At 35.3% G+C, this 16,449-nt stretch overlaps 1 protein-coding gene across 2 annotated transcripts in view; it reads left to right on the top strand.

The window, feature by feature from the left end:
• Nucleotides 1-15,613, top strand: part of LOC144441893 (serine/threonine-protein kinase B-raf-like) — a 68,075-nt gene extending 52,462 nt beyond the window's left edge. For both annotated transcript variants that reach the window (XM_078131154.1, XM_078131148.1), the window contains exons 9-17: nucleotides 4,538-4,758; nucleotides 5,806-5,917; nucleotides 6,616-6,700; nucleotides 7,244-7,420; nucleotides 7,946-7,992; nucleotides 8,599-8,717; nucleotides 9,061-9,192; nucleotides 9,300-9,434; nucleotides 10,158-15,613. In XM_078131154.1, the coding sequence (XP_077987280.1) occupies nucleotides 4,538-4,758; nucleotides 5,806-5,917; nucleotides 6,616-6,700; nucleotides 7,244-7,420; nucleotides 7,946-7,992; nucleotides 8,599-8,717; nucleotides 9,061-9,192; nucleotides 9,300-9,434; nucleotides 10,158-10,343 (1,214 nt within the window). In that variant the 3' untranslated portion in view covers nucleotides 10,344-15,613. The remainder of the gene's footprint in view (nucleotides 1-4,537; nucleotides 4,759-5,805; nucleotides 5,918-6,615; nucleotides 6,701-7,243; nucleotides 7,421-7,945; nucleotides 7,993-8,598; nucleotides 8,718-9,060; nucleotides 9,193-9,299; nucleotides 9,435-10,157) is intronic.
• The last annotated feature ends 836 nt before the right edge of the window (nucleotides 15,614-16,449 follow it).

The raw sequence follows: 16,449 nt of genomic DNA, 5'->3' as shown, positions 1-16,449 counted from the left end.
CTTAGTACAAAACAGATAAATTTGATGATGAATTCGCCATGATTTACATTTTAAAGATTTGACATCTACATCTATAAACAACTGACATAAGGTGTAATGTTCATTCTTGAGCTACTAAATACATACTACATGTCTATTATTTCTTGGGCCACATATACAGTAGTTTTGATAGTAGTTCTGTAGTAGTTTTGATAAAAGTTTTACTCATATTCAAATTCATCAAGAATTACAAGATCATTGTTCCAATGCAAGTTGTTGTGAAGCAAATTTATCAATAAAATTGAACGTTTTTTTCACACTTTAAAAGATTGCATTTAAACTTTGCTATTTCAATTTACCAATTAGGTAAAATCACTGGCACCTGCAATAACATAATAAAAAGAAAGAGGACCGTTATGTTTATATCTAGCATTATATAGTTTTCATCAAGTTATGTACACAAAATTGTTTTATTTTAATGCTGGATAAATAAAATGTTTATACTGATAGCAGCAGTGCTACAAGAGATAACACACATACTGATAGCTCCAGTGGTACAAGAGATAACACACATACTGATAGCTGCAGTGCTACAAGAGATAACACACATACTGATAACTGCAGTGCTACAAGAGATAACACACATACAGATTGCTGCAGTGCTACAAGAGATAACACACATACAGATAACGCCAGTGCTACAAGAGATAACACAAATACAGATAGCTGCAGTGCTACAAGAGATAACACACATACTGATAACTGCAGTGCTACAAGAGATAACACACATACAGATTGCTGCAGTGCTACAAGAGATAACACACATACAGATAGCTGCAGTGTTACAAGAGATAACACATACAGATAGCTGCAGTGCTTCAAGAGATAACACACATACAGATAACTGCAGTGCTACAAGAGATAACACACATACTGATAGCTGCAGTACTACAAGAGATAACACAAATACAGATAGCTGCAGTGCTACAAGAGATAACGCACATACAGATAGCTGCAGTGCTACAAGAGATAACACACATACTGATAACTGCAGTGCTACAAGAGATAACACACATACTGATAACTGCAGTGCTACAAGAGATAACACACATACAGATAGCTCCAGTGGTACAAGAGATAACACACATACAGATAGCTGCAGTGCTACAAGAGATAACACACATACAGATAGCTGCAGTGCTACAAGAGATAACACACATACAGATAACTCCAGTGCTACAAGAGATAACACAAATACAGATAGCTGCAGTGGTACAAGAGATAACACACATACAGATAGCTGCAGTGCTACAAGAGATAACACACATACTGATAACTGCAGTGCTACAAGAGATAACACACATACAGATTGCTGCAGTGCTACAAGAGATAACACACATACAGATAGCTGCAGTGTTACAAGAGATAACACATACAGATAGCTGCAGTGCTTCAAGAGATAACACACATACAGATAACTGCAGTGCTACAAGAGATAACACACATACTGATAGCTGCAGTACTACAAGAGATAACACACATACTGATAACTGCAGTGCTACAAGAGATAACACACATGCAGATAGCTGCAGTGCTACAAGAGATAACACACATACAGATAGCTGCAGTGCTTCAAGAGATAACACACATACAGAGAGCTGCAGTGCTACAAGAGATAACACACATACAGATAGCTGCAATGCTACAAGAGATAACACACATACAGATAGCTGCAGTGCTACAAGAGATAACACACATACATATAGCTGCAATGCTACAAGAGATAACACACATACAGATAGCTGCAGTGGTACAAGAGATAACACACATACAGATAACTGCAGTACTACAAGAGATAACACACATACAGATAGCTCCAGTGGTACAAGAGATAACACACATTCTGATAACTGCAGTGCTACAAGAGATAACACACATACAGATAGCTCCAGTGGTACAAGAGATAACACACATACTGATAACTGCAGTGCTACAAGAGATAACACACATACAGATAGCTGCAATGCTACAAGAGATAACACACATACAGATAGCTGCAGTGCTACAAGAGATAACACACATACTGATAGCTGCAGTGCTACAAGAGATAACACACATACAGATAGCTGCAATGCTACAAGAGATAACACACATACAGATAGCTGCAGTGCTACAAGAGATAACACACATACATATAGCTGCAATGCTACAAGAGATAACACACATACAGATAGCTGCAGTGCTACAAGAGATAACACACATACAGATAGCTGCAGTGCTACAAGAGATAACACACATACAGATAGCTGCAGTGCTTCAAGAGATAACACACATACAGATAACTGCAGTGCTACAAGAGATAACACACATACAGATAGCTGCAGTACTACAAGAGATAACACACATACAGATAGCTGCAGTGTTACAAGAGATAACACACATACAGATAGGCAGTGCTTCAAGAGATAACACACATACAGATAATGTCTATTTGTGATGTACAGGAATAAGAACACAGATTATGCACTTTCTGTTTCACTCTTCACAACTTGGTTAGCATGTCCTGAATTTATGTGGTACTAGTTATTAGAAATAGAGAAGTATTATGTATTAAAATCCAGTTCAGTTCCATACATGTACAAACACTGTAGTGATCTTACAGAATGTAGTGCGCCCTCACAGGACTAATCTGGTTGGTGACAATCAACAATGCATTTCTTACATGGACTGCATCCATTTTTTTGATATCTGAAACTATGACCTCTCCAAAGTTGCTGGTATGTGACTGCCAATAAGTACCAGTAAATGGATAATGGCATTTTTTGGCCATGTGACGGTGTGATCCATACATGAAAATAACACCTTGAATGGTTTGTATGGAATTACCAAGTTTTGATAACAAAGTATAGATTGTATAGTTATTGTAAGTGTCAGGGTTAATAGCCTTCCTGTGTGGTTCAGGTTGCTAATAACATTCTTGATAAATTATTGCTTGCCAATCCTCATCAACATTCTCTCTTTTCCATCTCTCCCTTTTTGGTATTTTATTTCATCTTCTCCCAACCTGCCCCTCTTCCTATAATTTGAATGCCTGCCTATCCACTCTGTTTTCTCTTCCCCTCCCTTTAAAAAAACAAACTACAAAACAAAATAAACTTCATTTGCATCTGTATGCCCTATCCATTTGCCGTCCATTCAGACGTCTCAGCCAGACAGTTGCAGAACAGTCCTAGCAAAACACGGCACACTAGTGCTAGTTGTACACCGACACCTTCCCGGGATGGCGTCTTTGACTATAGTCCGGCTAGTATCCTACGTGGTGAGTTCTGCAGCTAAAAGCGCCTTTCAACTTGTCTATATTTACCTTTACTAGGTATTTATCAAAGTAAAACAAGGCTATTTTCTGTACCTCATGCTGCTATCTAAGAATGTAATTTTAAATACTAACAAAATGATGTCATTTGTTCAAGTGTCTACCACTCTGTCATCTGTTCAAGTGTCTACCACTATGTCTTCACTCATTAAATATACTACAGATTTGATCATTTTATCTGATGCTGCAGTACTGTCTTTAAGACAGCAAAGCAAACAAAAAGATAAATTAATCAGATCTGATAGTAAATACTGTCCTGTCTGCATGTATTTCTTAATTAAGTAGGCTGTAAATACTTACAAATCATGTTAAAAGTGTAATCAGTGTGTTGATGTTTGTTGTTGTTGTTGTTGTTGTTGTTGTTGTTGTTGTTGTTGTTGTAGTTGTATGAAAGCTGTGTGTGTACAGTCATTGTTGGTGTTCAAAATCCATCGTTGTTTTCATGTAGTTATTGTTGTCATAAACATATGGAATAATTATACTGATGAGAGCAAAAGCACATAAAGTTTAAAGTTTGTGGATATTACAAGTAAAGGGAACGATTCTCAAGTCTTTTCAAAAGGAAATAGTGCTGATTTTTTGTTTAAATGGATAACCACATAAATATATATAAACATTCATTTCTCATTTTGTACCATTGGTAAGGTGAAGGAGTACTGTTTCTATTTCAGACATTAGGGGTTATTTCTGTAAAGAATTAGATAAAAGTATAGATCACTGATGATAGGACAATTAGTATTTCTCAAAATGTACACAAAGGGTATCTCCACTCAACTCTTAATTATTTCACTTTCAACATATTTTTTAAAGAAAAAACAAGAAAACTAGATGGTCTCAAAAGAGCTGTGCTCTACATCTTTCTAAACACTCAGACAAGTTTTCACACAGCATCATCAACTCGGCAATGATATTACAGAGCTTTATCAAGTCAGCAATATAAATTAGATTTATGCAATGTATAACTAAAATGTTGATTTACAAAGAAACAGCATTCCAAAATGAAAATACTTGAGAGTCAACCTTTGTACTCCACAGATTCTTGACTTTCCTCTTGCTGAACCCTAAATACATATCGTCTGGCTTGAGATATACCATAGCCTGATTGGTGAGTTCAGTGAGAGAAAGGGTAACAAAGACCTACCCTATTACTAAGACTTGATTTTGGTATTCTTTTTGACCTCATAGGTGGTAATCTTACAGCTAGTATGACATCATCAGGGTATGGGTCAGTGCCATCATCTGTGTATACATCAGTATCATCCTCATTACCGAACTCTATGATAAATTCCATCGCAAGTCCAAATAAAAATTCTGTGTCCAGTCCTAATAGTTTACAACCGTCGCCAACCCACCAACCAAAGAGACGCTCACACTCATCCTCAGATGAAACCCGTGTACGGAGAATTGTAAGTATTAGATGTATATATATCTCAATTGATGTATTGATGAATGTATATTAATAGGCATTAGCTTATATTGTGACATATGATTGCCACCTGTCACCTTACTGTTATCAGCCATGATCCAGTGAGAGATGTAGTCTCAACAATTTTGTATCCCTGTCTTTGTAGACCATGTATTTTGTATGCTGATTCTTGTATTGGATGAAATAAAGCCTTGAAATAGATAACTTTGTACACAATAAATATATCCACATACCAGTTGCAGTAGCTATGGAGGTACACAATAGGCTATGTCTATGGAACTAAAAGATAGAGGAACATTACAGGAAACAACACCCCAGCCATAGTTGTCATGATCAGCACTATAAGCACTGCCACCATTACCAACACCACTACTATCACCAACAATAAACACTCTATTTATTCAGTATATCAGTGTACCTACCTACCTTACCAACCCACCTACCTACCTTCCTACCTACCTATCTACCTACCTACCTACCAGCATGCATGTATGCACACACATATACATACATAAACTACATACATACATACATACATACATACATACATACATACATACATACATACATACATACATACATACATACATACATGCATGCATGCATGCATGCATGCATGCATGCATGCATGCATACATACATACACACACACACACACACACACATACATACATACATACATACATACATACATACATACATACATACATACATACATACACACTTACATACATACACACACACATACACACACACACACACACACACACACACATAAAGCAGTTAGTATGTTTAAGAAAGATACCTATAATGTTAAGAAAAAGTACATTAAAAATAAAAGTTTGCAAAATGATGACACAGTACTTTGCAAGCTTGTCAATCCATTTACAGTATCTACCCCTCCCCATGAAAACTTTGCTGCTGAAATTGATCTAATTAATGAATTCATAGCAAGACAACTATGATCAAATGGAGTCTGTATTAGTTGCCTGATGTGAATAATATACAACATTGATTGTTATCACAGAGACAGAGGAGAGACTCCAATGATGACTGGGAAATACCAGCCATTGAAATTGCTATTGGACGTAGAATTGGGTCAGGCTCATTTGGAACTGTGTATAAAGGTCATTGGCATGGTAAGATGAAAGACCATATCAATCAATGGTCAACTTTCATGACTCCTGTGTGACACCAGAGTACGTAGTATGTCAGGTGCTATCTGTGAATACATTTACATCAAATTGTAAACATACTGTTGAACTGCTGTCTTCTCACAATACCTCTTCCAAGAACAGAGATTGACATTTTTATTGGAAAGCTATGCCCCCCCCCCCAAAAAAAAAAAGTTTGTGTTAGCAAGCTCATCACTTAAAATACCCCCACATCTATCAATTATTTTTACATGTTTGTCCAACCCATGCAGTCTGCAGATCCTGGGGAAAACACAAATATTACCCTCCCTACATTAATTGCTGCTCCAGTGAATACAACTGCAGAGCCAATCGTGAACAAGCAAATTACATCTGAATAGATTTAAAATTCAAACATGCCTCCAGAACACACAGATGTAAACCTCCTTTGTCACACAGAGGTCATGGAACTGGTGAATTTGTGGATTGTTTCATGACGTGTCTTTCCTAAGAAGGATAACAAAGAAAATAAAAAGATGAAATGAAGCACAGCCGGTTGGTGAGCTTATTGATATCGATCATCTTGTGTGACCATTTCATATACATACCTTGGGTCTTATCCATTGATACAAGTTTGTTTTACAATGACAACTCTTCCCTATTACCTTGTCAAATATTGCTGTCTTTCTTTCATTCCTGCACAGGTGCTGTTGCCATAAAAAAATTGAATGTCACAGATCCAACACCGTCACAGTTACAAGCATTTAAGAATGAAGTTGCTGTTCTTAGGTTAGTCATAAATTGATGTCAAATACTCCAACTTTCATATATTTTGATTCAACCTTAAAGGCCCATCATTCAATCCCAGGTTCTTGCATTAGTGGTATCTTATTTATGAGTGAGGAGGACATAAAGGCTCATTCTTTTGTTCTAGGTGACTTTTTTTCAATCTGTCTGCCAGACTGCTGTTTTTCTCAGCCAAATTACAATCCAATCTGACATGGGCCTTTAACTTTTTATTTGTGTATATTCATTACCAAGGTGTAATGGACTAAATACATCCAAAGTAGAAATAAATGTGACTGTTTGCAGTCAATAGCTCTCAGCTTATCAACAGCGCCCTCTATCGTGAGTAAACAAGACTGACTGCAGTCAATAGCTCTCAGCTTATCAACAGCGCCCTCTATCATGAGTTAACAAGACTGACTGTTTGCAGTCGATAGCGCTCAGCTTATTAAAAGTATGTTGTGTGTATTGGTTAAAAGTTTAGTACTTAATTAGAAATAAATATGTTGTCAGTACCCACTAAAATTACATTCTCTCTGTTGACAGGAAAACAAGACATGCTAATATTCTACTATTCATGGGTTGTACCTCTAAACCAGAGTTAGCTATTGTAACACAGTGGTGTGAAAGCTCCAGTCTCTATAAACATCTACATGTGTTAGAATCAAAGTTTGAGATGCATGACTTGATAGACATTGCAAGGCAGACAGCACAAGGAATGGAGTAAGTACAATTTATGTCAAAGTTGATTCATGTCTCAGAAAAGTTTATAAGAAACTTATGATAATGTACATATGAGCAAATACTCCTAAAATGCTACTGAAATCAATATTTGGGAACAAAAACAAGACTTTAAGTATCTATGTAATGTTGATTATTATACAGTATTAATCACACAAGTAGATATTTCTCTGTAGTTTGGTTTCAGTTTATAGTTACCAAGTAGTACCCCTTGTTTATCTATATGATATGTTGCATGTTATCACTTTCAACCCAGCATAAAATTTCCACATCTAGTGATGCGTTCCTCTCAACTCTGATAAATCAGGATGGAGAGGGAACAGTTTCCATAATGTTAATACCATCATAAATATAGTATGACATTTTGGGGCTGTAGTACTGTTGGAAGAGTCTCAGAGGTTAGCAGTCTGTCTGGGTTAATTTCCATGGTTGAATAGAATGCCTGTATTTCTCTCTTCTCTTTCTCTGGTTAAAATATAATTTGTTTGTTTATTTACTTATTTACAGCTATCTCCATGCAAAGAATATCATCCATAGAGACTTGAAGTCAAACAGTATCCTTTCAAAAGTAGAACTTAGTGTTGATCTTAGTGTATGAAAAAGTAGACAGCTGCCTGTGAGACAAGTTAGGGTTTCTATCCATCATCCCATACCTAAACATTACCCCCTAGCTTTACACCAACATATAGAAATAACTATTATTGAACACCTTGAATAAAGTACATGGCTCATGGTTTATGGTATAAATCAGATACAAGTTAAGGGTTCTATCCATATTCCATACTTAAACGTAGCTCCCTAGCTGTATAACCATTATTGGACACCTTGAATAAAGTGCATGGCTCATGGTTTATGGTATACAAGTTAAGTGTTCTATCTATATTACATACTTAACCATAGCCCCCCCCCCCTCCCTCCCCTCCCTGTAGCTGTTACATGACATCTTACCAGCACCACACAGTGTGATATATAATATACATAGAACTAAAGAATGGAAACATTCATATCAATTATTCTCTTGCAGTCAGTGAGTTTTCTTTGATGAATGTCGTAATGGGTGACAGAATAACTTCTTTTGCTTGATAGACATATAATTTACTACTGTAAAAATGAGAGATATTACATGAAATATGATGATTTATTAACTTAACTGTATGTAGATATATTTTTACATGATGACATGACAGTGAAAATTGGTGATTTTGGTCTGGCCACAGTCAAATCAAGATGGAGTGGCTCAGAAAGAATTGAACAACCAACAGGCTCCATTCTATGGATGGTATGTTTCTATTTCTTACATACAATGACTTTGTTGTGCACTTACAAGTTTACTGTCATGTTTTGTTTGCTCCAAAATGTGATACATTATAATTGAATGATATACTGGTCACAGCAGTAAGTGAAGAATTATACAAATGAATCAGTTCATTGAAGCACTTTATTTGATGAGTAGAAATTACTCTGTTATATGAAAGTATTAGAGATCTACAAATTATGGATCTTGATCAGTATTTTTGGCACCTCCTCTATATGAGTATCATGCCAATTACTCTGTCATATTTGATATTGGAGGAAATTGTTTATTTCATATGGTAACATTATCCATTCCTATATCTTTCCAGGCTCCGGAAGTTATCCGTATGCAGGACAACAATCCGTATACACCACAGTCGGATGTGTATGCCTTTGGTGTAGTGCTTTATGAACTAGTTACCTGTCAATTACCATATGCTACTATTAATAACAAAGACCAGGTAAGGATTGTGTGTTGCACCACGGCACTAGGGTCAAGTTATGATTATAGTGTGCTGGGATTTACATATTGTATGTCGTAAAAAACTCTACTTTTTTGAACCAACAGATAATTTGGATGGTTGGTAGAGGCTACTTATCACCAAGTCCTGAAGATGCACGCAATGACACTCCTAAGGCATTCAAGAGACTTATGTCAGATTGTTGTAAAAAGAACAGAGATGAAAGACCACTGTTCCCACAGGTAGGTCATAAAAGATCAAGGATTACAAATGATACCATTTTGTTGGAATATAGGAATAATACTACATTTCATGTATTGTACATAAATGAATAAGTATGTGTGGGGTAACTAAATTCATCACCCTGACTTTACATATATGAATATTCATCACAAACACTTTACTTATATGAATATTCATCACAAACACTTTACTTATATGAATATTCATCACAAACACTTTACTTATATGAATATCCATCACATTCATTTTACATATATGAATATTTATCACATCCACTTCACATATGTGAACATTCATCACATACACTTTACATATATGAGTATTCATCACAAACACTTCACATGTATGGATATTGACCACAGACACTTTACATGTATGGATATTCATCACATTCACTGTACATAAATGAATATCCATCACATTCACTTTACATGTATGAATATTCATCACATGTTCAACGTAAACAAATATTCATCACATGCTCTTTACATATATTGGATATTCATCCTGTATGATTAACACGAATGAATATGTACTTTACATATATGAATATTTATCACATGATTAACATAAATACATACTCAGTTAAGAACAGAAATGGAGATTAAGTACAGGTAATTTACAAAAACACATTTTCCTAATTATCAGATCATTGACTTGGCAGAAGGATGAAAGAGGTCAATAAAATATTTTAAAACAATTCAATTTTGTGTTTTTAACAGGTACTAGCATCACTGGAATCCCTAGCAAGATCTCTGCCAAAGCTCCATCGAAGTGCGTCGGAACCTGTTTCTTTAAATAGAACCCGGCTCCATGCAGATGACTTACTGTACAGTTGTCCTTCACCTAAGACACCACTCCAGAGTCAGTTTCCTGCATTTGCCTTCTTTCCATCAAACAACCTATAGGCTTTAACTTCAGAGATTATTCAACCCATTATTCCTCTCATACAATCTTTCTGGTGTCAAGATTGTTAAACACAAAACTTGAAGATCAAAGTTACTTTGATAAAAACATTGTGTATGTAACTGACAGAGGAGTAACTTGAATTATGGAGCAGTCGACGGCGCATATCATTTACATAGTTTTTGAATGTTGAATGTATATTCAACATGAATGGCCAATCATCTGGACTAGCTTTGGTTCTGCTTTCATATGCAGATTTTACAGCGTCATGGTTACAACCCATGACAAGTTGACTTTAAGCTTTTTAGGATTGTCACCTGGGTGCTCTTTTTGACGTCAAATGAATCATAGTCGTCACATAAGGTTATTGTTTGTTTGAATTGCCCTTATGTGGTGGATAAAAAAGAAGAAAGATATGCACATGAAAAGTAAAACTGCACTGGGGCGAATATGATCCAACCATTTGATTCCCCCAACATAGCCGCTCATCGCTGTTCTAAAAGAGACCATAATGTGTCCATAATGTTAATTTACAAACATGTCAACACTTTCAAAATGATATACACAGCAAATTCTAGTCACAAACCATAGTGTCAACTATTAATATTTTGTAAATTACCATCAGTTTGTAAAAAAAAAAATGTATGTTGCATGCAGTACACTATATGGCTTCCAATTCTATTCACATCAACTCTACTCTCAATCCATAATAGTTGTGCCAGACAGGTAGATTTACACCAATAGTAACTTAACAACAGTTTGCTGTGAAAAAGAATAACGCACATATATTACCTTACTGTCGAACACCCTAGAGAGCAAAGACCATTTTCATGATGCATCATACAGTATCTTAACAACAGTTTTGGAAAATGTTCCATTATACAGAAACTAACTATAGAGGGCACTGTTACGACAATATGATGCCATCTATTGTATGAAGAGGAATATTATGCTATGTTTATTTGTCATCATGAAGTCACCCAGTTTTGACTAACAAAGGAAAGCAAACTTTGCATAGTGTTTATATTTACATAAACATTAAAAAAAATATCATAAAGAAACTGACTTTAATGTAGATACTATTTAATTAAGTATCATTAAATTTTTCCTGTAAGGAAATGCTAGAATATTGAAAAACTGGAAAAAAAATCATGCTCAAAAGAACTATTGGAAAAGTAATGTTAAAATCATAAAAGAAAAAAAAACGTAAAATACTTATTTTTTTGAAGTACTCAAAATAGCTATGCTAAAAGTGTGTGTATTGTTTCATTGTTGGAATCTTCTTATATGGTATGTACATAGGTTATCATTCCCTAATGGAAAAACTTGGATGCTGTATAAATTTGTTACAGTCGGTTTTGTTGTAGAGCAATGGAAGTTTGTAATGTCGGCTTTTACTAACTGTGTAGCTTACTTAACAAGTTTGGCCTGAGTACAGTCCTACAGATATTAATGTCTCTTTTTAACTCTGCTTGATCAGGTCCCAGGTTATTTGGGAGAAAGGACCAAAAAAAAAAATTTCAAAAAGCTTGAATTCATGTAGTTTATAGAGAGTTTACTGTCAATTAGATGTGTCAGCAAATAGCATTAAACAACGCTGATGTCATGTCATGAATATGCAAATTATTCAATGATTGACCGGTGTACATCATCACAACATTTAAACTGTCAATGAAATTAGCATACTCAGAGCGTACTGGCTTAGAAACCTGGCTGGATCCAATTTGGGACAAACACCATTGCCGGGTAATTCAATTCCTTCCAATCAACATTTTAAATAAAAACTAATTTATGTGGATTATAAAGAAGGTATTGTAGAGCAAAACTTTCTGTTGTCTGCAGGCAGAATCTTGTCCAACATTCACAGTGGTGCTAGGGATATGAACACACCATTTCTAACAATTAGGATCAGCAACCTGCTAAACTAGAATGTCTGTGGTCCAAAATAAGTACATGGAAAGTTAATTTCCTCAAACTTATAAATTTAGTGACCATGGACAATTGTGATCAATGTACACTATAATGTCATTATCCACTGGCCAAGCCCAAAGTAAGCAACCAGGAATTGCCATCAATTTTCAGTCTTCTCCTTAATCTAGCTAACAACATAAATTGATTGTACTCAGTTCCCTACGCTTCAGTTTACAGAATAGCATTGTAAGGAATTCAAAGGACAGTATCAACATAGTGGATTTCTTACTCCTTGTCTCTACTTTGTCAAATTTAACTTTTCTATATCCAATCTCTCTCCTTTAAAATAGTATGCAGTCTGGTGTCTTTGGCTCTAAAATCTCTCTTCTCTGAACACATTTATAAAGAGTTCAGTCTGATATCTGTTACTCCAAAGTTTCTCTTCTCTGAACACATTTATAAAGAGTTCAGTCCGATGTCTGTTACTCCAAAGTTTCTCTTCTCTGAACACATTTATAAAGAGTTCAGTCCGATGTCTGTTACTCCAAAGTTTCCCTTCTCTGACCATTTATAAAGAGTTCAGTCCGATGTCTGTTACTCCAAAGTGTCTCTTCTCTGAACACATTTCTAAAGAGTTCAGTCCGATGTCTGTTACTCCAAAGTGTCTCTTCTCTGAACACATTTCTAAAGAGTTCAGTCCGATGTCTGTTACTCCAAAGTTTCTCTTCTCTGAACACATTTCTAGAGTTCAGTCTGATGTATGTTAGTTACTTCAAAGTTTCTCTTCTCTGAACACATTTATAAACACTTCTGCCGAGTTCTTTGCTTTTGATGCATATCAGAAAGTTGATATTAAAGTTCATCATCATTTCTTATGAATTCCTTATCAAGTGTGATAGGAAAATGTCATATGCATGTACATATGACTTCAAAACCGTGACTTTCTCCAAGATTACTAGCCTATAGCTGGTGTCCTCGTAGTGTCCCAGTCCAAATTTACAGATAACTGGCACCCAAACTTACTTAATGTATTCTTTTTTATGTTACTAGCCTGTGATCTATTACATTGTTTAGAAGCTTACCAACAACTGTCCAAGAACTCTGCTTAAATTCCCCGGCCTCTGAAAAGATCAGTATTTCTAGAGTACATTTTGGGTCATGTATTTTCTGATAAAAAAATGTTCAAAGAAAAAAACCCACTCAGGCCATCTGTTGTTAACGCTGTATTCAAGTCAGTGCTAGCTGCTTCACAATGTCAAGATCTCAGGCACATTTAATGATTGGTTTTTCTTCAGATGTATCTCAGAACTATTGTTATGCATTGCAACTATTTGTCTGGATTGGCAGTGGAGGGAAGATTGTTTTATCCATGATGAGGGAGAGGTGATCAGTTATACATAGAGAGGATACCCCCTATCATTTAAAGATGATTTGGGGGAAGGACTTCCTGGGGATGTCATAGATAATGGGGGGAGGGAGTTCTTAATAGATGAAAGTGATTAAAAAGGAGGGGGTTCAGTCATCAATGAGGAGAGGGTTGATGACTATACTAGTCTCTGTTTGAGTACAAAGCATACAGATTTCATGGTTCTTCCATTCAACAGATATACTTTAGATTAGTAATTGATGTAATGCCATAGACATTTCTCTCTCAAATAAGGTATGTTCAGTGTATGTATGTCTGTCCATCTGACTTGTCTTGTGTGTCTCCCTGTGGCATAGAAATATTAAATCTTATAACGCAACATATTCCTGTCATTTAGATGTCTAACTTTCTCTCTTAATATTAAAACAAACCACTCATTCTCACTCATTCATTCAACAATTGGCTACAATACTGTATTGCATAGCTGATAGAAACAAGCCATCACTAACTTTATACACATAGCCATATTACTGCATAGCTGATAGCCATCACTAACTTTATACACATAGCCATATTACTGCATAGCTGATAGCCATCACTAACTTTACACACATAGCCATATTACTGCATAGCTGATAGCCATCACTAACTTTATACACATAGCCATATTACTGCATAGCTGATAGCCATCACTAACTTTATACACATAGCTATATTAATGCATAGCTGATAGCCATCATTAACTTTATACACATAGCTATATTACTGCATAGCTGATAGCCATCACTAACTTTATACACATAGCCGTATTACTGCATAGCTGATAGCCATCATTAACTTTATACACATAGCTATATTACTGCATAGCTGATAGCCATCACTAACTTTATACACATAGCCATATTACTGCATAGCTGATAGCCATCACTAACTTTATACACATAGCCATATTACTGCATAGCTGATAGCCATCACTAACTTTATACACATAGCCATATTACTGCATAGCTGATAGCCATCACTAACTTTATACACATAGCCATATTACTGGGTAGCTGATAGCCATCACTAACTTTATACACATAGCCATATTACTGGGTAGCTGATAGCCATCACTAACTTTATACACATAGCCATATTACTGCATAGCTGATAGCCATCATTAACTTTATACACATAGCCATATTACTGCATAGCTGATAGCCATCATTAACTTTATACACATAGCCATATTACTGCATAGCTGATAGCCATCATTAACTTTATACACATAGCCATATTAGTAATATTACTGCATAGCTGATAGCCATCACTAACTTTATACATGTAGCCATGTACATAAAAGATTTAAATTATCAAATACAAATTTATGTGTGATTTTTCTTTTTCTTAAACACTATACTTAAAGTGGCTATCTTTACAAATTTTGCACTGAAGTCTATATCAATGCATTTTAAAGCTTAGGTGTACATAGCTCTTTGCAGTGCCTTAAGTCACACTTAAAAAAGGTCCACTCAAGAGAGAACAACCCTTCACTTTTAAACCTCATAGGACTACTCAAAGGGCTCCAAATAATCGTTTTATTACTTACCGGATCATCCGTTTTGATGAAGTGAATTACAATGGATGATTCATTTCTTTTTGCTATTTTCATAGATACCTCATGATGTGGATTTCTTTGTGTACTCTGTTGTATTTGGCATATTTTGAGACTGCCAAGCATTATTTTGATTTTTATTATTTTCACTTTATGCTTTTTTTATCGTCTTGCTGCAAAGGTCTTGTGACACAGTAAACATAATTATTAAATACATGTATATGAAATATGATTGGTAAACAGAGAAACAAAAAAAAATTTAAAAAAATTAAAATTATAGACCATGTGAATTTGTTGTAAGTGGCAAATATTAGACTCAAATATGTAAGTAGTTTTCAAATGGCTTTGACCTGTATTTCAATTGAATTGTCTCATTTAATATAAATGTTTTCTTGTGCAGTGCATAAAGTCATTTTTCCTGAAGAAATAAAAATAGTCTATATTTCAACTGTGTCTGACGTGTGTTTAACATTACGGTTACATATATAAAAAGGGCAGTCATATCTTGTACAGTATTGTCATCACATACTATATGCATGGTGCATTGTCCCACTTTTTCCCCATGAAGATTTGTATATGTTTATACATCCTTTCTGCCATGATTTGTTGTGAGGGGTATGCACCAAGCTCCTATGCAGCGCTACTGTAAAAAAGTGTACCAACTTTGCAAAGTAGTGCTGCATTCAGTGGGGCCATACTGAATTTTGTCATTGGGTGCATATTAAATACTTTGTAACTAATTGACAAAGAACATTATATGTAACATCTTCTGGCATTGTTTCCTGGTGACAAAGTGTGGGTAAACCTTCGACGTATACAAGTGAACTTCCATATTAAACAACTTTTCACTGACGTCATTACAGTCTACTGACTGACTAGACTGACAGACCAGTCGTTATGGGAGTGGTCTAATATCCCTTTACCCAAATTAGGGGAGGCTGATAAGCCCGGACTGGTAACGACATTTCAGTCTATCTGCAACTGAGACATTTTTTGTTCATCAAATAACCAAAGAAACATTAATTAAAAGTTAATCAGTTATTTATAAAGAGATTCTGCATCTATCTAGTAGGTAGCGTACATATCCAAATTACATAAAAATAATGATTATGATTAATAGTCCAATTCTTTCATGTGCCTTATTGTATGCAGATAAATCAGTTATAATAATTGATGGGCATCCATGACACACTGACCAAATAAGGAATTCTATAAGATCAAAAGTGGGAAGTGA

The sequence above is a fragment of the Glandiceps talaboti genome, chromosome 1, assembly GCF_964340395.1.
Source record: "Glandiceps talaboti chromosome 1, keGlaTala1.1, whole genome shotgun sequence".
NCBI lineage: Eukaryota > Metazoa > Hemichordata > Enteropneusta > Spengelidae > Glandiceps > Glandiceps talaboti.
The sequence above is the reverse complement of the archived record's forward strand: the minus strand, read 5'-3'. Positions and strand labels throughout refer to the sequence as shown.